General features: G+C 46.9%; 3 protein-coding genes across 13 annotated transcripts in view; 1 reads left to right on the top strand and 2 right to left on the bottom strand.

The window, feature by feature from the left end:
* The window catches only part of dact1 (dishevelled-binding antagonist of beta-catenin 1), a 30692-nt gene extending 26286 nt beyond the window's left edge, over window positions 1-4406 (bottom strand). The window contains exons 1-2 of the mRNA XM_044166516.1: window positions 4299-4406; window positions 1-680 (exon numbers count right to left, since the gene is read on the bottom strand). The exon at window positions 1-680 is cut by the window's left edge and continues 650 nt beyond it. The gene's annotated coding sequence lies outside the window, so the exon portion shown is untranslated. The remainder of the gene's footprint in view (window positions 681-4298) is intronic.
* LOC122861704 (uncharacterized protein DDB_G0287625-like) lies at window positions 3767-13670 on the top strand. 2 transcript variants are annotated; one of them, XM_044166514.1, is made up of 4 exons: window positions 7351-8232; window positions 8330-8365; window positions 8637-8758; window positions 11974-13670. In XM_044166514.1, exons 3-4 carry the CDS (start codon window positions 8637-8639, stop codon window positions 12875-12877), a joined length of 1026 nt encoding a protein of 341 aa, XP_044022449.1. In that variant the 5' UTR covers window positions 7351-8232; window positions 8330-8365; the 3' UTR covers window positions 12878-13670. The 2 variants fall into 2 exon arrangements, with proteins under 2 accessions (XP_044022448.1, XP_044022449.1); XM_044166513.1 differs by adding an exon at window positions 3767-3960 and having other exon boundaries at window positions 8103-8758.
* Window positions 4496-26164, bottom strand: part of kiaa0586 (KIAA0586 ortholog) — a 57811-nt gene continuing 36142 nt past the window's right edge. For 7 of the 10 annotated variants that reach the window (XM_044166503.1, XM_044166501.1, XM_044166508.1 and 4 more), the window contains 12 exons: window positions 22545-22729; window positions 22336-22460; window positions 20744-20940; window positions 20509-20662; window positions 19692-19851; window positions 19251-19510; window positions 18526-18578; window positions 18307-18423; window positions 18061-18226; window positions 17444-17595; window positions 17193-17232; window positions 4496-4930 (listed from right to left, as the gene is read on the bottom strand). In XM_044166503.1, the coding sequence (XP_044022438.1) occupies window positions 4809-4930; window positions 17193-17232; window positions 17444-17595; window positions 18061-18226; window positions 18307-18423; window positions 18526-18578; window positions 19251-19510; window positions 19692-19851; window positions 20509-20662; window positions 20744-20940; window positions 22336-22460; window positions 22545-22729 (1731 nt within the window). In that variant the 3' untranslated portion in view covers window positions 4496-4808. Of the gene's footprint in view, window positions 4931-5096; window positions 5217-17192; window positions 17233-17443; window positions 17596-18060; window positions 18227-18306; window positions 18424-18525; window positions 18579-19250; window positions 19511-19691; window positions 19852-20508; window positions 20663-20743; window positions 20941-22335; window positions 22461-22544; window positions 22730-26164 lie in introns of those variants that run through there. The other 3 variants (XR_006374554.1, XM_044166504.1, XM_044166509.1) reach the window with 3 other exon arrangements.

The raw sequence follows: 26164 nt of genomic DNA on the forward strand, positions 1-26164 counted from the left end.
CGGTCCCGCTGCCGCTGCTCCTGAAGCTCCGTCCACACTGACCGACAGCATCGCAGCGGCACCGAGTCCGGTAAGCCCCGCCCCCTCCACGCTGCCGACTGACCGAGCTGTGTGACGTCAGCAACAACGAAGACATGCAGTTCCTGTAGGCACCTTCAAAATAAGAGGCTCTTTATTTCTATCAGGAGACAAATCAGAGCTGAAATGTGAATTCCTCGGACAGCTGGAGGTGCAGCTGCAGCAGCAAAGCGATGAACACATTAATGCATCAACAGTTATAATCCAGTCATATGATATTTATTATTCTGCAGGAGGAGAACTTTGACTTTTGGCACTTTAAGTTTATTTTGATGCAGATACTTTTGCACTTTTACTGAAGTACATTTTGAATGCAGCGCTGTATTTACGGGGTATTAGTACACATTCGACATTCATTCACTTACAGACATTTCACATAAAATATCACATTTCACACGTGGAAACATGAACGTCACATGACACGACGTCGTCCTTTTCTGACTCATCTGTCTTCCAAGATTCCTCTCCAAAGGGAAGAAAGACGTCTTTTATTTGTCTCACTGAAAGATCAATAACCTGATCGCTGGCGCTGGTTTAGCTGTGCTGTCGTCAGTCTGAAGGTTGCTGAAGTCCAGGACTTTATGGGTCCGATGCTGGATTTTCTAAATATATTAAAATGTGAATAAACCAAAACAAACAAAAATAGGTTTTAGATTTGACTTCATTTGCAGTTAAGTAACAACAGATGAGATTATTTTGAAGGGCACATTCACGCAACTTCCTGTCTGATCGCGTGAAGTTGTGTGCGCTTGATGCCCCGCCCCTCAGAGCCCGCTCCTCCCCGGCTTCCGGCGGGTCCTAGCGCCCTCAGACTCATAAGATACACATTTGTACACAAAAAGATTTTAAATAAAATAATTATTATTGTTTTGAGAGCAACACGATGTTCAGTGCATCTTGTAAAATATTAACATTCAAAATCAAATGAAACCCGACATTTTAATCTTCTGTAAGCTTCAACGAGAGAAATATGAAATCAAATTAAAACTAGTTTTTTTGTGTTTCTGTATCTTAATAAGTTCTGATCAGAATAAATGACACACATTAATATTTACATCATGTGTCTGTTCATCACTTCCGCTAATCTTTATTGTTCTCTATTTAAAAACACGTCATGTCTGCATATTAAACTGTGGGGGGGGGCAGAGCGCCCCCTGCTGCTGGGATTTTATTTTAATGTGAAAGGGTTCATCTGTGACTTCCTGTCCTGTCTGGTCAACTAATCTGATTTCTACCTGATGCTGGGTGGAGCTGCACCACCATCACCTCCACATGTTCACCTGCGCGCCTCCATCTGACTCTGCGTCACGCGCGCACGCCTGCGTCCTGCTGCTTCGACCAATCAGAGGGCTCAAAGACTGAGAACCGGAAGCAGCTGTGAAGGAGCAGTCCCAGGTATCGATCAGCTGATCAGCTTCTGTATCTGATCAGGAACATGAATTCAGAAATAATCCTAAACCTGAAGAGTCTGCAGCCGATTGCATCACAGGGCAGGTGATGCGTTGCCATGACAACAGAGCTGAGCTCTTCATCCTCCATGTTTGATTCAACCGGACTGAACTCTAAACCTCAACTCACACACACACACACACACACACACACACACACACACACACACACACACTCACACACACTCACACACACACACACACACACACACACACACACACACACACACACACACACACACACACACACACACACACACACACACACACACACACACACACACACACACACTCAGCTCTACTCTTTAATAAACTCTCTGCACTAATAACTTAATAACTGATGTTTCCACTGAGCTCAGTGGTGACGCGTGTGTGTGTGTGTGTCTGCATTTATATGATAAACTACACACTCACACACACACACACACACTCACACACTCTCACACACACACACACACACACACACACACACACACACACAGACTGGACCTCAGTACACTGCGTGTGTGTGTGTGTGGGATTTGTAATGTTGTGGGGACATTAGGTCGTTAGACTGGCGGGTGAAGACTTTAGTTTGTCAGAAAAACGGCTGATTTCAGTTTAATAACCTGAAAGAATCTTTAGAGGAGAAAAACATTTTTCTTATTAATAGTTATTGACTTCACTAATTAACTTCTCCGTTAATGAGCTCGTCATGTAGCAGAGAGTTTGACGTGACATTAGTTTTATTATGAATAATTATATTCTGTTGTGTAAATTCTGATGTTCTGATGAAACATTTGCGATTACAGAGTCGCAGCGAGGACGCCACGAGGACGCCACGAGGACGCCACGAGACACGACGTCTGTTTTCATTTCTTCATCTGTTGGTCAGATTCGCTCCGGAGCATCGAAGAATTTCACTGCGCGTGAGGCGATACAGAACGAGGGGAGGGCCGGAGGGGCCGGAGGCTGGGGCCGGGGGCCGGAGGGGCCGGAGGCTGGGGCCGGAGGGGGGAGGGGCCGGTGGGGCCGGTGGGGCCGGGGGCGGGAGGCTGGGGGCCGGAGGCTGGGGCCGGGACGGGGGCCGGGGCCGGTGGGGACCAGACAATCAAACATTTAGACGTTTCTCAAATACAAGTTTCTTTGTTGTGTAAAAGACTGAAAGCTGCTCAGAGACCGTGTGATGTGACAAACACGAGTCTGTGACGTCAAAGATGGAGGACAGAAGGACAGAAGGACGTGAAGACAGCAGAGACAATAAAGTATTAATGAAGCTTTTTGTGTCTTTGTCCCGCAGAGAATCAAACAAAGAGCTTCATCTGCTCCAAAGCTTTTTGTGTCTGTCGATATTTACGGATCTTTAATGCACTCGGGAAACCACAGGAGACCAGAGTCCACTATGTGACCCAGATCGGGATCAGGATCGAGAACCAGATCAGGGTCTCGTGTCTTTATTTCCACACCGGATCCGATTTCTGCTTCAAGATGTTTTTCTTTATAATCCGCTTTCTCAAAGCCCACACTGACTGTGTGTGTGTGTTGTTGTGTGTGTGTTACTGTGTGTGTTATTGTGTGTGTGTGTGTGTCTGTGTGTGTGTGTGTGTGTGTGTCACTGTGTATCAGTATGTGTGTGTCTGTCAGTATGTGTCTGTGTGTGTGTCAGTATGTGTGTGTGTGTGTGTGTGTGTGATCTGTTCAGTGTCAGTCTCACTGTCTCTCCTGCTGCTTCACTAATCCCATTTCCTGCTTATCATCCTCTTATCTACACACACACACACACACACATACTGATACACACACACACACTGACACACACACACACTGACACATATACACACACATATACACACACACACACACACACATACTGATACACACACACACACTGACACACACACACACTGACACGCACACACATACTGATACACACACACATACTGATACACACACACACACACACACACACACATACTGATACACACACACACACACACACACACACACACACACACACACACACACACACATACTGACACACACACACATACTGATACACACACACACACTGACACACACACACACACATACTGATACACACACACACTGACACACACACACACACACACACACACACACACACACACATACTGATACACACACACACACTGACACACACACACACACACACACACACACACACACACACATACTGATACACACACACACACACACACACTGACACACACACACACACACATACTGACACACACACAGACACATACTGATACACACACACATACTGATACACACACACACACATCCTTGTGCTTCTATCTTTGTGAGGACCGTCACTGACATAATGCGCTCCCTGACCTTGATCTAACTGTGACCCTGAAACCGAGTCTGAACCTTTGAAGTCGTGAGGACCGGCCAAGATGTCCTCACTCTGCAGGTAAAAATAGTGTTTCAGTCGAGTGTACTGATACACACACACACACACACACACGCGGCTTCACTAACACCAGAGTGTGTGCTGATGTCAGCCCGCTGTGTGTGCGTCTGCCGGTTCTTGTTCCCACGAAGCTTAAAAACAGTAAAACACGCTGAAATAGCTGCACACGACGCGCTTCCTGTGGAGTTACTTCCTGTGGAGTTACTTCCTGTGGAGTTACTTCCTGTGGAGTTACTTCCTGTGGAGTTACTTCCTGTTATTATTTAAACACACGATTATTGTTATTAACCGATGATCAGAATACTTGCAGATTAATCAGTGAACCAGAAACGAATCACCTGATTGTTGCAGCTCTACTCTTCTGCTTCTTCATCACGCCGTCAGCTCGGACACTAACTCTTGAACCTAAAAACGATTCGTGTTGGAGCAGGAAGTAGAAATAAATTCATTACTGCAAGGAAACGGCGGCCTTCATGAAGCAAAAGTCTGCAGACTGGTTATTAAAACACAATAAATCAGTGAAACTAAAACGATCGTCGGATGGAAAAGTTTATTAAAAACATTTATTGCGTTTCACGTGAGGAAGAACCGCCAGTTGTGTTCAGTCTGTCTGGTTTCAGTCAGCTGACAGATGGACAGCGATCAAAGGTCACAGGAAGTCATAAAGACACTTCAGAGACAAAAGCAAGGAAGAGAGGAAGTTAGAAACGTGCGTTTGCTGTTAAAGAGGATGAAGATGAATGTCTCTGTGTGGCGTCGTCACATCGTCAAGCTGTTAAAACCCGTAAAATAAGAACGAATACAGTAAAACAGAGACGCTGCCGATGGACGGACGTCTCGCCTTCTCTTCAGAAAACATCGCTGGTGGAGGAGTCTGTGTCTGCAGCACTGACCTCCTCCTCCTCCTCCTCCTGCTCCTCCTCCTCCGGTCTGATGGAGGGCAGATGAACATCCATCCTCCTGGTTCCAGCTGGAGAAACAAACACAACTCATCAGTCCTCGTTTGTCAAACTGAGCTGACGGCCTCGTTAAGATCTGCAGCTCGGGTCAATCAGAATAATTCTGATCGTTATTTATTCTAATATCAGAAGACACAGCGTCTCAGCGACGGATGAATCATATGTAGATGTTCGTACGTGATTATTATCTGCTGCTCGGCGAGCTCTCTGTCTTCGACCTCTGACCTCAGCTGATTTATTTCGGTCACCTGGTTTCATGTTGACGCGTCTGATGTGAAGAAGCTGATGAAACTGCAGCTGTGTGTGTTTGAAGCAGTGTTATCATCACACACACACACACACACACTCACGCACACGCACACAACACACACACACACTCTCTCACTACATGCTGAAGACACAGAGAGGGGTGTTATGGGTAACTGTGGGTCAGAGAGGAGCCGACGCTGCGGGTCAAGCAACCTGATTGGTTGATTCAACTCCTGTTGGGAGGCGGCTTCGAAAAGGAAACGAAAACAAACATAAACAAACAACACGGAAGTTTCAAAGAAACAATCATGTGACCGCAGAGAAGAAGAGCTCCGGCGTCAATAATCTAAATATTAAAACGCAGCTTTCATGTGACGTCGCTCTGCGTCACCAACAGAGTCTCCAGGTGTTTCAGGGGGACGTCAGACAGAGAGACACCTGGACAGCATGAAGACAGACAGGCGAGCAGAGAGACAGACAGGCAGGCAGGCAGGCGAGCAGAGAGACAGGCGGGCGAGCAGAGAGACAGGCGGGCGAGCAGAGAGACAGGCGGGCGAGCAGAGAGACAGGCGGGCGAGCAGAGAGACAGACAGGCAGGCGAGCAGAGAGACAGAAAGACAGGTGAGCAGAGAGACAGACGGGCGAGCAGAGAGACAGACAGGCGAGCAGAGAGACAGGCGGGCGAGCAGAGAGACAGGCGGGCGAGCAGAGAGACAGACAGGCAGGCGAGCAGAGAGACAGAAAGACAGGTGAGCAGAGAGACAGACGGCGAGCAGAGAGACAGACAGGCAGGCGAGACGACAGACAGACGGGTGATTAGCGTTAGCAGCAGCTTTCAGTCGACGCTCCTCTCTTCAGTTCTGGTCTGCACAGGGAGCTCAGTGTTCCTCACAAACCTGTAGCCTCAAGTCCGACCTGAACGTGTTATTGTGACTGTTTAACAGCTCTGGAATAAATGCATCACTTAAAGTGGCTTTAATCAATATTCTTATATCACCAACACAAGAAATAACTCTGTGTGAAGTGTCAAAAGTCAAGTTTCATCCAAATTTTAACTGAATTTCTAAAAACTCATCCAAAGAAAAAACTGGCTGCTTGTTTCCATCCACTGCTGCTGTGTGACTATGAGTTCATTGGTTGATGGAGATAAACAGCTGGTGGAGCTAATTTCCCCCAGACCTTTACAACTAGTCCCCAGACCTCTGCAACTAGTCCCCAGACCTCTGCAGCTAGTCCCCAGACCTCTGAAGCTAGTCCCCAGACCACTGAAACTAGTCCCCAGACCACTGAAACTAGTCCCCAGACCTCTACAACTAGTCCCCAGACCTCTGCAGCTAGTCCCCAGACCACTGAAACTAGTCCCCAGACCACTGAAACTAGTCCCCAGACCTCTACAACTAGTCCCCAGACCTCTGCAGCTAGTCCCCAGACCTCTGCAGCTAGTCCCCAGACCTCTGAAGCTAGTCCCCAGACCTCTGAAACTAGTCCCCAGACCACTGAAACTAGTCCCCAGACCACTGAAACTAGTCCCCAGACCTCTGCAACTAGTCCCCAGACCTCTGCAGCTAGTCCCCAGACCTCTGCAGCTAGTCCCCAGACCACTGAAACTAGTCCCCAGACCACTGAAACTAGTCCCCAGACCTCTACAACTAGTCCCCAGACCTCTGCAACTAGTCCCCAGACCTCTGCAGCTAGTCCCCAGACCTCTGAAGCTAGTCCCCAGACCTCTGAAACTAGTCCCCAGACCACTGAAACTAGTCCCCAGACCTCTGCAACTAGTCCCCAGACCTCTGACCCTTGTTGACAGATGTATGAGATGAAAACACGTTGTGACTCAGCAGCTGGCTTTCAGATGAAAGTGTCAGTCATTCACACAGCAGAAGTCTTAATCTTATCTCTGTTCAACACTGAGTTCAGCATTTCAACACACTGATCACACTCTGTTTTCTTCTTCACCTTAAATAAAAACTGCTTTTCTAAAAAGCTCAAAGTTGAGACTTGAAGAATTTTACTGAAAAATAAAGAAATAAGGGATATTTAAGGATCAGACGATTATTTGATTATCTGATCCATAAATACCTTTTATTTCATTTAATGCAGAGTTTACAGGATTCAGTCTAGTTTTTAAACCAGTTTACAAGATTCAGAATCTGGTTTTTAAACTGGTTTGCCAGTTTTAGAATATGGGTTTTCAACCAGTTTAAAGACTTAGAATGTGGATTTTAAACAAGGTCCCCAGACCTCTGAAGCTAGTCCCCATTTATGCTGCATGCAAAAATCGGCATGGGATTAGCATAAAGTGTCTGTACAGGGGAGACTCGTGGGTCCCCACAGAACCCATTTTCATTCAGATATATGATATGAGGTGAGATGTCAAGGGACCACCTTTGAAAATGGCCATGCCAGTTTTTCCCTCGCAAAAATTTAGCTAACTTTGGAGCGTTATTTCGCCCCCTTCCTGAAGCTAGCATGACCTGGTAAAACTGAGCCGCTACAGCCTCTGAAAGACAGTAATGTTGGCCGAGGACGCCGGCGTCCTAGTGGAGTTTAAGAGGTTAAACTTTACAGGATTCAGAATAGTTTTAATCTAGTTTACCATATTCAAAGTATAGTTTTAAACTACTTTAAAGGGTTTAAAATCCACTTTTTATGCCAGTTTACATGATTCAGTATTCAGTTTTTAAACTGGTTTACAGGATTCAAGATCTGGTTTTTAAACAGCTTTTTCTGAACACACTATAGCCTCCATCTGCGCAAATAATGTAATATATGTAAGATACCTTTCAAATAAGGTTTACCATATTATTATTAAGATTTTGTTGACTATGACAAAATATGGAGGTGTTGTATGGATGATGTCAGTGGACCGGGAGGTTTTTGTGTGTGATAACATCTATATTATTCTTCCCTTTTCTTTCTTCCTCATTTTTAAAGTTCGTGGTTAAGATGAGGACTGGCGGTTCTGCCCCCACCTTTATAAAAACCTCCTGAATTACTACAAACAGCGACAACACCTCCACTTCTACAAACTGAAGACCCAGAAACCTTCCTCCACCTGAAGCAGGTAAATAAACGACCAACGGCAGTTTGTTCAGAGCTAAATTTAGTCAATAATCTGGTGTCACTTTGCTGCATTTGTCATTTGATCTTTTCTGTTGCAGTTTGTCGAGACGAGCAGATTGTTGGAAACAGTGAAGGTGAGAAACTTTGAGACTTCTTAGATAATTGCTTGTCAGCAGGTTCGCTGATTAACTGTGACGTCAACAAAAAGGATTAAAAACTGTACAAATGCAGCAGACAAACCGATGACTACAAGCTGTCAGAGTTTACATTTAACTTGTCAACAGCTGTCAAGCCTTTAAAATCTGTTGTTAATACCTTGTCGTTTAACTTCTGTAGTTTTACACCTGTCGTTTAGTATGCTTTATTCACTCTGTGATGCTGTTATTAACCCTGCCTGCTGTGCAGATGACTCTCCCGGCCTGGATGATGCTGGTGTTCCTGCTGTCGGCTGGAAGCAGTGTGGCTGCTGTGGACGTGAACTGGCTGACTGGTATTGTCGATAAAATCAACGATGTCGTCAGAAAAGAGTGAGTGGACTCGCATTGTGACTGCATTTCATGTAATTTACGGGTTAGGGTTAAAGGTCAAATAACAAAAAAACATCGTTATCTCCTGTCCCTCTAATCTGGCCAGTCAGATAGTTTTGGTTTTATGTATCCGGGTTGGGAAATATGCGTCTCTGAGATTTCTGCCTCCACCACAATACAGTGGAGGTCCATACAATGGAGAGTCCCTGTTACTCTGGATGATCCACAGAACTCACTGGAGACAGCTCTTCACTTCTTACTGAAGTCTAACGTTTTCAATAAACACTGCTGACAGCGAGAGTTGTGGATATCCAGAGGAACTGCTGACTGATGTGACTTTAGACGGTGTAGTCCCTCATTCGTCCAGGAGTGTTCTTTCGTAGAAAAGGTTTCAGTCGTAGTCGTCTGGACGCTGTTTTCAGAATCAAGATGTTTCGGCTCCCATCCGGAAGTCATTCTCAATTGTGAGAAAATGGTCTGAGAACTCAGAAATTTAAGCTACTCTGTGTTACATAAGCCCCGCCCTCAGGAAGGAGTCTACCTGAGTATCTGTTGATTAGCTAGTTTCACCTGAAACTGACCTAATAGTTTCCATGATGGCCCAGTAATCAGTAATCAGGCCTATTGTTCTCTGGCTGCACCTCCCTCATCACTGTTAAGTACCTGATTAGCATGTGATTGGCTTGACCAAGGTGTTAATACACTGTGGTAAACTTTGGGCAGATTGAATCTCAGACCACCATTTCTGTTCAAAGAGGGGTTTTCTTTTTTCACAAAAATGGCTTCCTTGACATGGCTGAAGACAGCGAGGTGAAGATTCTACATAGAGAGAAGAGTTGGATTGAAAGAGGAGTCAAGGAAGCCATTTTTGTGAAAAAAGAAAACCCCTCTTTGAACAGAAATGGTGGTCTGAGATTCAATCTGCCCAAAGTTTACCACAGTGTATTAACACCGTGGTCAAGCCAATCATATGCTAATCCCCGTACCTCTGCAGCTAGTCCCCAGACCTCTGCAACTAGTCCCCAGACCTCTGACCCTTGTTGACAGATGTATGAGATGAAAACATGTTGTGACTCAGCAGCTGGCTTTCAGATGAAAGTGTCAGTCATTCACACAGCAGAAGTCTTAATCTTATCTCTGTTCAACACTGAGTTCAGCATTTCAACACACTGATCACACTCTGTTTTCTTCTTCACAGAAAAATAAAGAAATAAGGGCTATTTAAGGATCAGAGGATTATCTGATCCATAAATACCCTTTATTTCATTTAATGCAGAGTTTACAGGATTCAGAGTCTAGTTTTTAAACTGGTTTAAGAAATTTCAAGTCATCGGATTCTTAAATATCCCTTTTTTCTTAAATCAATCGAGAAGAATTATTTTTTAAAACAGTAATTTCAGTCAGAAAGGGTGAACATCAGGGGTTTGTAACAAGGATTTATTCAAGGGATCATAAAGCTTCAATTAAAGGATCTTCTGATGCCTTTTGTGGAGGTTTACAAGGTGATAATGAGTTATAGTTATAGTGAAGATCATAGAAAAGGTTTCAGTCGTAGTCATCTGGACACTGTTTTCAGAATCAAGACGTTTCGGCTCCCATCCAGAAGTCATTCTCAATTGTGAAGAAATGGGACGGGAACTAGAATTTAAGCTACTCTGTGTTGCTTAAGCCCCGCCCTCAGGGAGGAGTCTACCTTAGTATCTGTTAATAGCTAGTTTCACCTGAAACTGACCTAATAGTTTCCATGATGGCCCAGTAATCAGTAATCAGGCCTATTGTTTTCTGGCTGCACCTCCCTCATCACTGTTAAGTACCTGATTAGCATGTGATTGGCTTGACCACGGTGTTAATACACTGTGGTAAACTTTGGGCAGATTGAATCTCAGACCACCATTTCTGTTCAAAGAGGGGTTTTCTTTTTTCACAAAATGGCTTCCTTGACGCCCCGTTCAAACCAACTCTTCTCTCTACTGAGAATCTTCACCTCGCTGTCTTCAAATGTGCGGTTTGTAGCTTTTAGATGCAAACGCACGGCGCTCTGTAATCCTGAGTTAGCGTGTCGTCTGTGCTGATAAAGTCTTTTGTGAAGTGGCTGTTTAGTCTCACCTGTGTACCGCTCTTTGCAGTTTTCCTCACTGCACTGAATGGAGTAAACTACATTACTACTACTACTCCTTGACATGGCTGAAGACAGCGAGGTGAAGATTCTACATAGAGAGAAGAGTTGGATTGAAAGAGGAGTCAAGGAAGCCATTTTTGTGAAAAAAGAAAACCCCTCTTTGAACAGAAATGGTGGTCTGAGATTCAATCTGCCCAAAGTTTACCACAGTGTATTAACACCTTGGTCAAGCCAATCACATGCTAATCAGGTACTTAACAGTGATGAGGGAGGTGCAGCCAGAAACCAATAGGCCTGATTACTGATTACTGGGCCATCTTGGAAACTATTAGGTCAGTTTCAGGTGAAACTAGCTATTAACAGATACTCAGGTAGACTCCCCCCTGAGGGCGGGGCTTAAGCAACACAGAGTAGCTTAAATTTCTGAGTTCTCAGACCATTTTCACAATTGAGAATGACTTCCGGATGGGAGCCGAAACATCTTGATTCTGAAAACAGTGTCCAGACGACTACGACTGAAACCTTTTCTATGACGTGACGTTAGTTTGTTGGCGAGGTGATTTCAGATGATGTCATTCACTTTACTAACGATGCTCAGGTGATGATCAGGTAAAATTCATACAAACTAATATAAACAGCCCAGGAAATATCACCAATCACAGGGAGCCAGCAGCGCCTCCCAGCATGACATGATTCCTATATGCTTATTTTATTACTGTTTACGCCAACAGATTCACTGTTTTTAACACATTTATTTATAGTAAGTACTTAGTAAAGTTATCATTTTAGTTAGCCTAATAATTCTTATAATTTTCTATTGTATGATACTTATCCATCCTTTTATATTTATATTCTATATTTACATACTATTGTATGATATGGACCTATTTGGCTAATCTTTAAATACTGTATTTTTTCTGTTCTATATTTATATTTGTATCTATTTCAGTCACAAAACGTCCTATAAAGACATCTTATTTAGTTTCGATTCTGATCATTTGTAAATTATTATTAGTTAATATTAATAGTTGCTGGAAACTGGAAACTTCCTCTGTATCAAATTATTTCAGTTTTGTGCATCTTTCTCCTTCGACAGCTACAAAATAAGAGGACAGTACAGTCTGGCTGCAAACATCCCACCGAACCAAGACGCAAACAAGCTTCCTGAACTCCTTCAGGATGAAGGAAATGTTGGTGACACAGTTTCATATGGTGGTGTGTACGAAAGCAACAGACTGGTCATAGCCGAACCTGATGAGCCCAAACACGCAGAACTTCTAGTTCTGGAAAAAATGGAACAACTGATAAACAACAGACAGGGAAACTTCCTGCTCATCTACACTTTCCTCTCCCCATGTGGACAGTGTACAGACCCCGACAACGACTTTACCATCAATTATGAAATTCAAGAGAAAGTCCTTCCAAATTGGAGTAATTATGCCTTTGTGTTTACAAAACTCTACAACAAGCCCAAGAATGCTAAACCTATTCCCAAAGACAAGCTGATAGAATCACTGCAGCAGCTCGCGAATTCTGGCCTTGGTCTCGGAAACATTTTCCGCTGTTTCAAATCACAAGGTGAATTTCAGTGCCACAGCTGCTCATCAAATGGGGCAGTTTCAGATATTTGTGTTGAAGACAACTCTGAACCTCAACAGGGAGGAAGCGGCAGCAGAAGCCCAGTCAGAGACAGCAGGATAGACAGAGGTGCAAGCAGCAGTGGAGACAGAGGCAAACGTAGAAAAGTAAGCAGGAACAGGAGCAGCAGCGTGGGCAGGAGCAGGAGCAGGAGCAGCAGCAGCAGCGGGGGCAGCAGGAGCAGGAGCAGGAGCAGGAGCAGCAGGAGCAGGAGCAGGAGCAGGAGCAGGAGCAGCAGCAGGAGCAGGAGCAGCAGCAGCAGCAGCAGCAGCAGCAGCAGCGGCGGCAGCAGCGGGGGCAGCAGGAGCAGGAGCAGCAGCGGGGGCAGCAGGAGCATGAGCAGCAGCAACAGGATAGGTTAGAGGAGTTCTGGGCTCTGATGTGATTCAGCTGATTTATTAGAAGCTGATTCCTGACTGAGACAGAAGTATACTCAATGCTTAATAACGCAAGCTATTATAACAAGCTGAGCTACAAACATTTGCATGTCTCTATGAATATAAAGCCTCTACATGTAACCATAGTCCAACCACTAATTTGGCTGATTTTACTTCTTCTCACGTTGATTAAAAAAGAAAATAAAAATAAACAAACATCCTTTGGATATGTGGATTGACTTTCCTATTACTGCCCTGAACCAACAGAGCTTCTATCTACTGGTGCTCAACCTAAAGCACTCAAAGACCTTCATCCCACTCTATGGACAAGTTCGTTGAGAAAGCTTCTGCTTTTAAACGTAAGCTTTTAGAGAGCGGGTGCTCTGCTCAGTGCATACAAGATGCTTCTGTTGGGGCATTTCACAAACAAGAGATTATCTGAAGAAAAGTGTAACAAGCCACGTTCCTGTTTTCAGTGTCACGTATTTATAGTCAGATGGTCGAGTTCCATGTGGCAGCTGTTCCCAGTATTAATCTGATTAAAACGTTTTCTTTATCATCACAGATGTAAAAGCTTTCATTTCCTTTGTGTCAAAACCTATGAATGTAAAACTACCAAAAGTATTAGTGAATTATCCTGTGGCATGTCACTATAATGAATGGTTATGTGTTTAATAATGATTATATTTCTTGTCATTTTTATTTCCACAAATGCAAAAACAAAATGCCGTCATTGTGCTGCATTTTCATTTTGAATAAAGCTTGATTCAGCATCAAACCTGTCCTGTCAATCAATTATCATGTGTCAAACTAAGAATATAAGCATTTTAGCATTAGTAAACTTCATTCATCAATTATTAATACCAAACATTTACTGGTTCCTGCTTCACAAATGTGAAGATGAGCTTGATTTTGTTTAATGATTTTCAACACTTTGGATTTTCTGGCTGCTGATTGGATGAAGAATTCTCCACCAAAACCAGAATATGTGAATCTGCAGTGATGAAAAGAGGAAGTAGACGGGTTGTCACCTCTCACCTCTACTACTGCAGAAGCTACTGGCTGAAAACAGACAGTATGTGAGGTGAACTGCCTACTCACAATATACGTTACATTTGTTTGCAGACGATCTCCTGTTATATCTAACTGTTTGTCATTAATATATTCTAACATTTTAGAGACCAAATTCTACACAAAAATAGTTGTTAGTTCAGTGAAAATAATTGTTATAATAACTGTGCCATGGGGTTATTGCATTTATTCTATATATCTATTCTATTTTTCCGTTATAGGTGTATGTTTCAACTTTAACACACAGTTTTTTCCCCAAAATACTGCATAACACCAAATATGTTTAAAGCGGCTATAATGTATATTTCTATAATAATAATGTATGAAGTGACGGTGTGTCGGCGTCGCTGCTGCTGAACCATCAGCTGAACCTGCAGCTCCGCTCGGCTTCACGGAGCTTCATAGAGACTTTCAGCTCGTTGTTCATCTGCTGCTGCTCTGGTTCCCTCTCAGCTCTCAGAGCGTCGCTTCCAGAGAAAACGCTGTAAAAAGCCTCTGAACGCTTCCTGCTCGGCAGCAAACAGCTGCCAGACGCAGTCAGAGAGCAGCTGCTGAACATAGCGGAGCATCTAGCTGCTGAAGAGCCAGATGTTTCCCTCAGCAGCTGCTGGAGACCAAACGCAGAGCTGACAGAGAGCAGACTGGACCGACGTCCATCAGGAGACACAGACACGCCTTCTGATGAAGCGTCATGTGACTCTGACACGCCTCCTGATGAAGTGTCATGTGACTCTGACATGCCTCCTGATGAAGCGTCACGTGACTCTGACACGCCTCCTGACGAAGCGTCACGTGACTCTGACACGCCTCCTGATGAAGCGTCACGTGACTCTGACACGCCTCCTGATGAAGCGTCACGTGACTCTGACACGCCTCCTGATGAAGCGTCACGTGACTCTGACACGCTTCCTGACAAAGAGTCATGTCGCTCTGACACGCCTCCTGATGAAGCGTCATGTGACTCTGACACGCCTCCCGATGAAGCGTCATGTGACTCTGATACGCCTACTGACGAAGCGTCATGTGACTCTGACACGCCTCCTGACGAAGCGTCATGTGACTCTGACACGCCTACTGACGAAGCGTCATGTGACTCTGACACGCCTACTGACGAAGCGTCACGTGACTCTGACACGCCTCCTGATGAAGCGTCACGTGACTCTGACACGCTTCCTGACAAAGAGTCATGTCGCTCTGACACGCCTCCTGATGAAGCGTCATGTGACTCTGCAGCTGCTGGAGGCGGAAACAAGCAGCTGTTTGATCATAAGTTAGACACTTTATAAGATGATCCATCAGCTGGTGCAGGTTTATTCACCTCTGACGCTCAAAGAAAATCAGTTTAATAAACCAGGAAACACTGAATGAGATTCAGCTGATGTCAGATCAGTCTGTAGAAAAGACTTTTTATTATTTTCCTCCGTTTGTGGGACGAAGGAGAAATAAAAACCCACATTAATAATCAGACTGTAACTGAGCAGATTTCTGCCTTAATAACTCTCTGCTGTTGCTCTCCTCTCTCTGCGTCTCCATGGCAACACACTAACAATACACCCCTCCCTTAGCTGGTTGTCACGGTTACCGAGTTGTAATTACAGAGACACAGATGAAACTGACAGACCTTCAACTTTACACGCGCAGAGCGAGACGTATTTAAACATGCTCTCTGATTGGCCGGTGAAGCGCAATGGTAAACATGCCAGTTGTTTCCACGGCAACCAGAGAGAGAGTTCATTCGATAGTGTTCGCTCACACTTTCAAGCCAAAACCACTTTCTGATTTTCTTGTATTTTTTTAACTTTTAGTTCAGTTTGTAGTGAAGATTTGACTTCCTCGTGTTGCTGGTTTGTGATTCAGCGGCTGTGACAGCGTGATGTCCGTTAGGCATCAATAAAGTACTGTGTGTGTGCTCGTGTGTGTGCGTGCTCGTGTGTGTGTGTGTGTGTGTGTGTGTGTGTGTGTGTGTGTGTGTGTGTGTGTGTGTAAAGCAAACACTCACACACATCACTGGCTGTGTTGTTGCAGTAAAGGATCTGTGTGTGTGTTTATTGACTCGACATCCTGACTCTCATCCAAACACTCTGATCCCGCCGGTGCTGCTACTTCCTGTTTACATTCAAAATACGCACTTCTGGTTGGCCGAGCTTCAGCTACACTTCAACTCCACAGGGAAGAACATAAATCTGACCAGTGACGAGACGATTGAAGGAAGAAAGAATATTTTTCTGTTATGCAAAACTAGGTTTACATTTCCTGACTTTTCTCTGATTTTCATCTCTTTGGGCCTAAAAATCCTTCAAATGAGTCGACCTGAGGAAGACACAGACTGATCACGAGTCCACACTGAGGCCATAACCCGAGGGGGGGGTCACGAGTGGGCAGCACTTTGTTTTAAGGTGGGAGCTGCTGTCCTGAAGTGGCACAGAAAGCTAGCTGTTCAGCTCATTAGCTCGATGGCTAACAGGAACAACATTTAAGTTTCAGTCAGTTTCTCCTCTGACCAACCACAGCCGACAGTGATGTCACGGCGTACTCCAGTACACCGTGACATCACTACCACGAGGTGACAAGTTACTCTTTAAGACACAAACAGAAGAGTCGATTAATCGACGGACAGAACATTTGTCTGCAACTATTGTCATAATCAATCGCTGTGATGGATCGGCTACAGAGCATCCAAACACGATCAAAACACGAGACGTCGGAAGACGTCACGTTGGACCGAACAATCAATCAGTTCACCGAGAAAATAATCAGCAGATCATCAATTAATAAAGATAATAACTGTTAGCTGCAGCCGTAACATCACTGCTGTTACCCGAGTCTCAGTCTGACGGCACACACACACACACACGCACACAGTAACGCACACACGCACACACACACACGCACACACACAGTAACACACACACACACACACGCACACAGTAACGCACACACGCACACACACACACGCACACACACAGTAACACACACACACACACACACGCACACAGTAACAACAGACTGAAAGTCAGTGTAAACATCACCATGTATGGAGCCGTGGTGACAGAGCGGCTGATGTGTGCAGTCAGTGTGGAGCTGAGAGACAGGCGGACAGTGCAGACACATCGCCCTCTGGTGCTCAGCAGGTGATGTGCAGTCAGTCTGCAGGCTCCCATTCACTCACTACGTGGCCAAAAGTATGCGGACAGCCCACTTTAAAAGAAAACAATGACGAGCTTCCTACCTGTGTGTCTGTCGTACTGTCTGACCAGGACGGGACCAACCTGAACACACACACACACACACACACAGAGTTAGTTTATTTCACTTCAGAGAGGAGGCAGTGTGTGTGTGTGTGTGTGTGTGCGAGTTAACTAGAAGGCAGGTGAAACTGTGTTTGACCTCACCTGTAACAGGAAGTCCGTCTGTGTGCAGCAGAACCTGTTTAATTTAAAATGAGTGTCAAAGAACAAAGTGTGTGTGCGTGTGTCTCACCTGTCCTGCAGTGTGTGTGTTCTCCAGGTGTGGAGGAGGAGACAGTGACAGGTCGGTCTGGAGGTCAGAGGTCAGTGTACCGATTGGCTCCGTCAGGTCGCCCACAGTAACTGAGCCCTGATTGGTCGCTTCAAAACTGACTTCTGACACATCTGGAAGAAACAGAGACAGAGTGACGTCAGAGTGATGTCACAGTGATGTTAGAGTGACGTCAGTGATGTCAGAGTGACGTCAGTGATGTCAGAGTGACGTCAGAGCGACGTCAGTGATGTCAGAGTGACGTCAGAGTGACGTCAGTGATGTCAGAGTGACAGCTCCCTGATGTTGTTGTTTACAGTTGATTAGTTTCTGGTCCGGATCAATGCTCGCCGCTCGAGGAACGACATGACACCATGAGCCGTTTATTAAACCTGGTTTCTGTCTGCCTGAATATTTCATGTGATTATAAAGAGCTGATCAATAACTAATACCTCACTTTAAAGTGCTGTGGCGGTAATTAAACAGAGATCTGTGACTGCTATGAACTATGAATTTATTATTTTAAGTTATTTGTTTCATATAAACTCAGATCAGAGTTGTGTATTTTGCCCTCAGCCGGTGTCTGGAGGCGGTCGTACCTGCACACTGACTGATCTGTCCAGGTGAGGAGGTTTGACCCCTCTGGGCTGCTGTACTCTCACTGTGGCACTTGGGATTTGTAGTCCGGTGAGGTTCTGTAGTCCGATGGTCTCTCACCTCCCCCACACTCACCTCCTCTTCCTCCTGATCCCTCCCCCAGGAGCCCTGAGGACACAGCAGGTCAGAGGTCAGAGGTCACAGTCAGGAGGAAGAGTGTGTGTGTGTGTGTGTGTGTGTGTGTGTACCTCCGGCTGTGGTCTCTCTCCTCTCTGTGTGTGTGTGACTCCCTGCTCCATCTTGGTCAGCAGGGTCAGCAGGAGGTCGTGACCTCTGACCTGTCCTTCACTGGGGGGGTCAAAGTCCTGGGGGGAGGGGGAGGGGGAGGGGCAGGAAGTGACACAACAGTCAGACAGGAAATACTACAACTGTAGTACTACAGTCAGCTGTGATCACATGATCCTCACCATCTCCTGCAGCTCCTGGAGAGAGCTGGAGAAGCTGCAGACAGCCTCGTCCTCTGAGAGACAGACAGGCAGAGAGAGAGACAGGCAGAGAGACAGAGAGAGAGACAGGCAGAGAGAGAGAGACAGGCAGAGAGAGACAGGCAGAGAGACAGACAGACAGAGAGAGAGAGACAGGCAGACAGAGAGAGAGAGACAGACAGAGAGAGACAGGCAGAGAGAGAGACAGAGAGAGAGAGAGACAGGCAGAGAGAGAGACAGGCAGAGAGACAGAGAGACAGAGAGAGAGACAGAGAGAGAGACAGGCAGAGAGAGAGACAGGCAGAGAGAGAGAGAGAGAGAGAGAGAGACAGGCAGAGAGAGAGAGACAGACAGAGAGAGACAGGCAGAGAGAGAGACAGAGAGAGAGAGAGACAGGCAGAGAGAGAGACAGGCAGAGAGACAGAGAGACAGAGAGAGAGACAGAGAGAGAGACAGGCAGAGAGAGAGACAGGCAGAGAGAGAGAGAGACAGAGAGAGAGACAGACAGGCAGGCAGAGAGAGAGACAGAGAGAGAGACAGGCAGAGAGAGAGACAGGCAGAGAGAGAGAGACAGACAGAGAGACAGAGAGAGAGACAGGCAGACAGACACTTCAGATCTCTAGTTTCACATATTTAATATTGACGTGTTGTTTATGATATGATATAGATGATGATGATGATGATGATGACGATGATGATGAAGGTACCTGTCATGGCCGCCGGCTGGTTGACACTGATGAGCAGTTCTCCCTCTGAGATGTGTTTGAGTGCTGCATCCGTCTCAGCTGTCACCGTGCTGCTGCTGCTGGAGCTGCTGCAGCTGCTGGAGTCCCGCGAGGAGCCGGAGGGGGGCGCCGGTCCGGGATCAGGACCGGGGGGAGGAGGAGACGGAGAGGGAGCCGGAGGGACGGAGGGAGGAGGAAGAGGGGAGGAGAGACGAGGCTCCTCCTCTGCTACTGACATCACCCTGCAGGAGGAGAGGGAGTCACAGTTCAGTCTGTAACGACACAGCGGGAGGAGGGAGGAGTCCGTCCACCTTCCCGCAGGTGAGGTGACACGTCTGTATGAGTCAAACTGGATCCTACATTTCCCACAATGCACCTGCATAGTGTCTTTCATTAGAGGTGTGTGGTTGTTTGTGTACATACAGTGGCTGCGGGTGTGTATCCAGGTGTTCCTCTGGTCTCTCCTCGTCCAATGGCAGCTCAGCGTCTCCCCAGGTGAGAGGGGGCGGGGCTTGATGAACAGCAGGAGGACTTCCTGCTGAGTGGGCGGGCTCTGGGCTGGAGGTGGGCGTGGCCACAGGCTCTGAGGTCACAGTCAGAGAGAGAGAGACAAAGCATCATCAGCTACAACCGGTTCTGGGGGGGAGTTTGTGAAAGGACTGAAACATAAAGCTAACGCTGCTAATGCTACTACTGCTATTTCTATAGTAAAACTAATGTTAATACTAATGCTACTATTGCTATTAATGCTAACACTGCTACTACTAGTTCTGCTGCTGCTGCTAATGCTGCTACTGCTGCTACTGCTAATGCTGCTGCTGCTAATGCTGCTGCTAATGCTGCTACTGCTGCTACTGCTAATGCTGCTGCTGCTGCTAATGCTGCTACTGCTAATGCTGCTGCTACTGCTGCTACTGCTGCTGCTACTGCTGCTGCTACTGCTGCTGCTAATGCTGCTACTGCTGCTACTGCTAATGCTGCTGCTGCTGCTGCTAATGCTGCTACTGCTAATGCTAATGCTGCTAACACTGCTACTACTAGTTCTGCTGCTGCTGCTAATGCTGCTACTGCTGCTACTGCTAATGCTGCTGCTGCTGCTGCTGCTAATGCTGCTGCTACTGCTGCTACTGCTAATGCTAATGCTGCTAACACTGCTACTACTAGTTCTGCTGCTGCTGCTAATGCTGCTACTGCTAATGCTAATACTGCTGCTGCTAATGCTGCTGCTGCTGTGTCTGACCTGGTGCTGTGATTGGCTGAGGAGACTCCTCGTTCAGCAGGCTGGTTGGTTCAGAGGGAGGGGGTGTGGTCAGGCGTGGAGTCTCTCTGCTGGGCGGGGTCAGGCTGGGTGGAGGGGTCGGTACTGGTGTAGGAACCAGTGGTACCAGTTTCTCCTGGAACAGAACCAGCAGCAGGATTCAGACAGACTGAAGACTGAAGATTTTAAAGTTTCTGTTGGTCCTGAGTTTTGGTACCTCCTGATGTGCTCCTGGACCTGGTTTGGGCGGCTCCAGTCCTGGTTCTGGTCCTGTCTCCAGCGTGTCTCTGTGTCCCAGCATCAGGGCGACGTGCTCCGTCAGAACCTCATTAACCAGCTGCCTGATCAGAGCCGAGTCCACCGACATGTTGCAGTCTACAAACAGCTGCAGACCTCCACCTCCTGCCGCCTCCACTGAACACACAACACGGACACCACAGTGATCTCAGGTGCTGCTCACGCTTCACTCTGCAGTCACAGGTGTAACTCACCTGGCAGACGTCTGGTCTTCACACGTGTTGACATTCTTACTGTAATATCTGGGACGAGGTTCTGCGCTCTGGCCTTTGAACTCGCGCTGTCTGCTGAGGTTTTGCGACACTCACGGGTCACGTCTCTTTACCTGTACAGCTGACGGTGTTTCGCGCGTGTTAGCGTTAGCACTGTTACTAGCTTATGTTTCTTACTGGAATATGTTTCACGTTAGCTGTTAGCCGGAGCAGACGGGCGCGTGGTAAAAGAGGGTCATTGTACTTGTAATCAGTGAGCATGTGAGGAGGCTGCGGCTGAGTTTTCTACCCCCGCTGCCGCTTCACGTGTTGTGAACAGGAAGCCTGTTTATAAGATGTGGCTCACTAACTTGTGTGTAACGCGGTGAAGCCGTGAGCTCTCTGTGGGAAAAGGGTTCAAACTGTGTTGTTAGCAGAAGCTTCTTCATGACACAAACTGTGAAAGTCTGAGGTCTGATAATGGCCGACATTTTGTCTTGTTGTCAACAAATGAACCATGAAGTCTGTGAATATAAAGCCTGATGTGGTCGTGATGAAGGAAGCAAAGTTTTGGCTCATTGATTTGAAGCATTTGACAGTCGACATGGCGCCATCTGCTGGGCAACATGTGATACTGCATGCATATGGATGGAGTGAATCTGTGATGATGGTACATCGTTAGATCAAGCTTCTGATATAAAAACGATCCCTTTACAGAGTCGCACACATTCAAAACCAGACAAAACCTCTCACGTGAGACGAGGCCTCGTTTGAGGTGGTCACGTGATTATTGATGTGTTGAAGCATCAAAACATCTCGCCGCGATTCGTCTTTCAACATCACTATGATGGATCTTCTTCCTCCACTGTTATTAAAAACACATCAGTGAGCCGCTCTGTTGTTCTTCATCACCACGAACACACACACTGTAGTTTATTCTGACTCACACACACACACCGTCCTGCTGCCCCAAATACTCACTACAGCACCACATGTGGATTCATCCGCCGCTGGAAATAGTCCCCAACAGATGCTCTGTTTCCTCCTGTTGGTCTGATAGAAACTACAGCGAGCAGCTGTTTGAGGAAACTACTGAGCCTTTTAAACAGGAAACTAGATATTTAAAGATTTACGTCTTCAGCAGGAACCAATGGGCTTGCAGCTGAGCGCCGCAGACAGGAAGTGAGACGGTACTGAGGGACGGACCGACAGATTTATACAGAATAAGAGCAGACTGGTACTTTAACATGAGCTGGTCAGACCAATGAGCGATCACCATGAAGAGATCTGTTCTGATTGGCCCGTCAGCCTCTCTGCTCACCAATGTCTGAGGTGACGCTCTGCTCCTCGGGCTCCGATTGGTCAGTGGAGTCGTTCTGGGCGGGGTCAGAGGGAGGGGGGCGGTACATCTCTGAGATCATCCTGGACATCAGCTGCTGCTCCACCCTGGGCACAACGGAAACAAACAGAACAGAGTAGAGCTACAGTGCTGTCGGCGCCACTGGGATCCAGTTCAGACTGGTTTCTCACCATTCCACCAGCCGGTTCTCCAGGGCATCTCTTTGCAGGTTGAGGCCCGGGACGGAGACCCGATCCTGGGCAGGGAGGGCAGAGCGGGCCTGGGGAGGGAAGACTGGGCCCTGATACAGGACCGGAGGGGGAGACGGGCCTCCGTCCAACTCCACCGCCTCCTCACCCACAACACTCACCTCCTGCTGCGGAAAGAAAGAAAGTTCTTATGAAGGAATACCACAAGGCTCGATGTTGGGTCCCGTCACAATTTATATTAACTGCGTTACATCCTTTAACAAACTGCGATGCCCGTCTTCATGCGGCTGATACGGTTCTGCCACTGAGGTACAACAAGCCTTTGACCAACGGCAAGATGCATTTCAATAGTTTGCATATTACCACTCACAGAGTACTGAGGGTTTCAGAGTACCAGGACCTCGGGATCCGGCCGATCAAACAGTTTCACACGGACACACGGATAACCGAGGCCGTCTTCTCGTCTGTGACGTTATCTACAGACGCGCCTCTGCCGCCACTCTTAAACCTCTGGATTCAGCTCAGCACGCCGCCCTGAGATCCGTTAACCGGTGACAGTTATTCACCGGTCTGAAAAGGCCGGGTCTCTAACAGGAAGACGGGACAGGCACTGGTTTCTTTTTATCTATAAAGCCCTTAAAGGCAACTTGCCGCACTATTTCACCTCCTTATTAAACTGGTTTTTGTCCTGAACACACCGACACTGAAACGCAACACATTTGTACCTGTAGGTCAATTTAAAACCAGGATTACAAACTACTCCGCTCTGTCCGTTTTCTCATCGTTATTTTTTGTGTGTATTTATTCAGTTTTGCACTCGACATCAGTGAAAATGAGGCCACGCCCTCAACGATTCCTCGAGATTTAAATAAAGGTTGAATAAGCAGCAAATGTTTAAATTCGTTATTTTAAATCGATAAACGACACAAACCGAAGAACGAGCGTCTGCTCCAGCCTCTAACCAGGAACTCTGAAGTAAAACACTGATCAAAGGTTTTAAATACTTACTCTTCCTATTTTCTAAATGTTGATGGTGTGATAAATGTCTAATACTGATCTTCATTTTAACAGTTTAAACGGTTCACGTTAGGGAATCTGATCTGGTATCAGCCAGACGGGGTCGATCCGCATTAAACACACGCTAACGCTAACAGTGACATCACGGCCGACTTGATGTCATCTTTCTAACGTTCAGACATTTTGTGCACTTTGTGTCGGAGGGACGTTTGAACTGACTTCACGTCTTACTAAAGGAAAACGTCATATTAACAAGTGTCCCTGAACACAGCGGTCACATGACCAGCGATGAACTGGTCTCTGTAACGTCTCTAATGGACGTCGCTCTGCACCTGGACGACCTGCACGTGTTCATTTCCCATAAGGTCGTTTAAATGTCTGCGTAACACCTGAGGAGTGATGTGGATCAGAGGCGGGTGCTACTAAATACTGCTCTGTAAAAATACTCTGTTACGCTCAGTTAAAGGTCGCACATTCAAGATTTCACTTAAAGTAAAGTACAAAAGTATTAACAGCAAAGTGTAGTTAAAGTATTAGAGTACTTGTTTTAGATCATAGATCGTGTTCTTGGAGAATTATTGCTGATACTTTAACACATACGCAGCACGTTAGTGTTTATATACTGTTGGATTTATAACACTGCGTCCTGTTCGATGAACACGTTTGGTTTGTAAAATCTGAATCTGCAGCTGCCAGATGAACGCAGTTCCTCTCTGAGATGCAGTGAAGTCCAAGTACCTCAAAGTGAACTTCAGTACAGTATCTGAGTTTCCACCACACAGAGAAGAATGATCTGAATCAGTTAGACACTGGTTTACAGATACTGGTCTCTGTAGTCCAGCCTGTAGTCCAGTCTGTAGTCCAGCCTGTAGTCCAGACTGTAGTCCAGCCTGTAGTCCAGACTGTAGTCCAGTCTGTAGTCCAGCCTGTAGTCCAGTCTGTAGTCCAGCCTGTAGTCCTGACTGTAGTCCAGCCTGTAGTCCAGTCTGTAGTCCAGTCTGTAGTCCAGCCTGTAGTCCAGCCTGTAGTCCAGTCTGTAGTCCAGTCTGTAGTCCAGTCTGTAGTCCAGTCTGTAGTCCAGTCTGTCTGTAGTCCAGCCTGTAGTCCAGACTGTAGTCCAGTCTGTAGTCCAGCCTGTAGTCCAGTCTGTAGTCCAGCCTGTAGTCCTGACTGTAGTCCAGCCTGTAGTCCAGTCTGTAGTCCAGTCTGTAGTCCAGCCTGTAGTCCAGCCTGTAGTCCAGTCTGTAGTCCAGTCTGTAGTCCAGTCTGTAGTCCTGCCTGTAGTCCAGCCTGTAGTCCAGTCTGTAGTCCAGCCTGTAGTCCAGTCTGTAGTCCAGCCTGTAGTCCTGACTGTAGTCCAGCCTGTAGTCCAGTCTGTAGTCCAGTCTGTAGTCCAGCCTGTAGTCCTGACTGTAGTCCAGCCTGTAGTCCAGTCTGTAGTCCAGCCTGTAGTCCAGTCTGTAGTCCAGCCTGTAGTCCAGTCTGTAGTCCAGTCTGTAGTCCAGTCTGTAGTCCAGCCTGTAGTCCTGACTGTAGTCCAGTCTGTAGTCCAGCCTGTAGTCCTGACTGTAGTCCAGCCTGTAGTCCAGTCTGTAGTCCAGTCTGTAGTCCAGCCTGTAGTCCTGACTGTAGTCCAGCCTGTAGTCCAGTCTGTAGTCCAGCCTGTAGTCCTGACTGTAGTCCAGCCTGTAGTCCAGTCTGTAGTCCAGCCTGTAGTCCAGCCTGTAGTCCAGTCTGTAGTCCAGTCTGTAGTCCAGCCTGTAGTCCTGACTGTAGTCCAGCCTGTAGTCCAGTCTGTAGTCCAGTCTGTAGTCCAGCCTCAAACACTCCATCCTCCAGTTTCTATCTGAACTGTCCAATCACCTTCTGCGCTGCAGACTGGACCAGGAAGTGTTTTTCTGTTTGTGTCCAGCAGGAGGAGCTGTGGGGCTGCAGCTGATTCACACTGAAACCAAATACACAAGGGAGAGGAGGAGGAGGAGGAGGAGGAGAGAAGGAGAGAAGGAGAGGAGGAGAGGAGGAGAGAAGGAGAGGAGGAGGAGGAGGAGGAGGAGGAGGAAGAGGAGGAGAGAAGGAGAGGAGGAGAGAAGGAGAGAAGGAGAGGAGGAGAGAGGAGGAGGAGGAGGAGGAGGAGGAGGAGGAGGAGGAGGAGGAGGAGGAGGAGGAGGAGGAGGAGGAGGAGGAGGAGGAGGAGGAGAGAGAGAGAGGAGGAGAAGAGGAGAGAGGAGAGGAGAGAAGAAGGAGAGAGGAGAGAAGGAGAGGAGGAGGAGGAGGAGAGGAGGAGGAGGAGAGGAGAGAGGAGGAGGAGGAGGAGAGAGGAGAGAGAGAGAGGAGGGAGGAGGAGGAGAGAGGAGGAGAGAGGAGGAGGAGGAGGAGGAGGAGAGGAGAGGAGGAGGAGGAGGAGGAGGAGGAGGAGGAGGAGGAGGAGGAGGAGGAGGAGGAGAGAGGGGAGGAGGAGAGGAGGAGGAGAGGAGGAGGAGGAGGAGAGGAGGAGGAGGAGGAGGAGGAGGAGGAGGAGGAGGAGGAGGAGGAGGAGGAGGAGGAGGAGGAGGAGAGGAGGAGGAGGAGGAGGAGGAGGAGGAGGA

Source organism: Siniperca chuatsi, linkage group LG15, assembly GCF_020085105.1.
Source record: "Siniperca chuatsi isolate FFG_IHB_CAS linkage group LG15, ASM2008510v1, whole genome shotgun sequence".
NCBI classification, from domain to species: domain Eukaryota; kingdom Metazoa; phylum Chordata; class Actinopteri; order Centrarchiformes; family Sinipercidae; genus Siniperca; species Siniperca chuatsi.

Bases quoted from the DNA above. Each gene is read 5' to 3' on its own strand.
- LOC122861704 (XM_044166513.1), top strand. From the start codon at position 8,607: ATGCTGTTATTAACCCTGCCTGCTGTGCAGATGACTCTCCCGGCCTGG. The intron at 8,759-11,973 runs GTGAGTGGACTC...CTCCTTCGACAG, and splicing joins AACGATGTCGTCAGAAAAGA to CTACAAAATAAGAGGACAGT.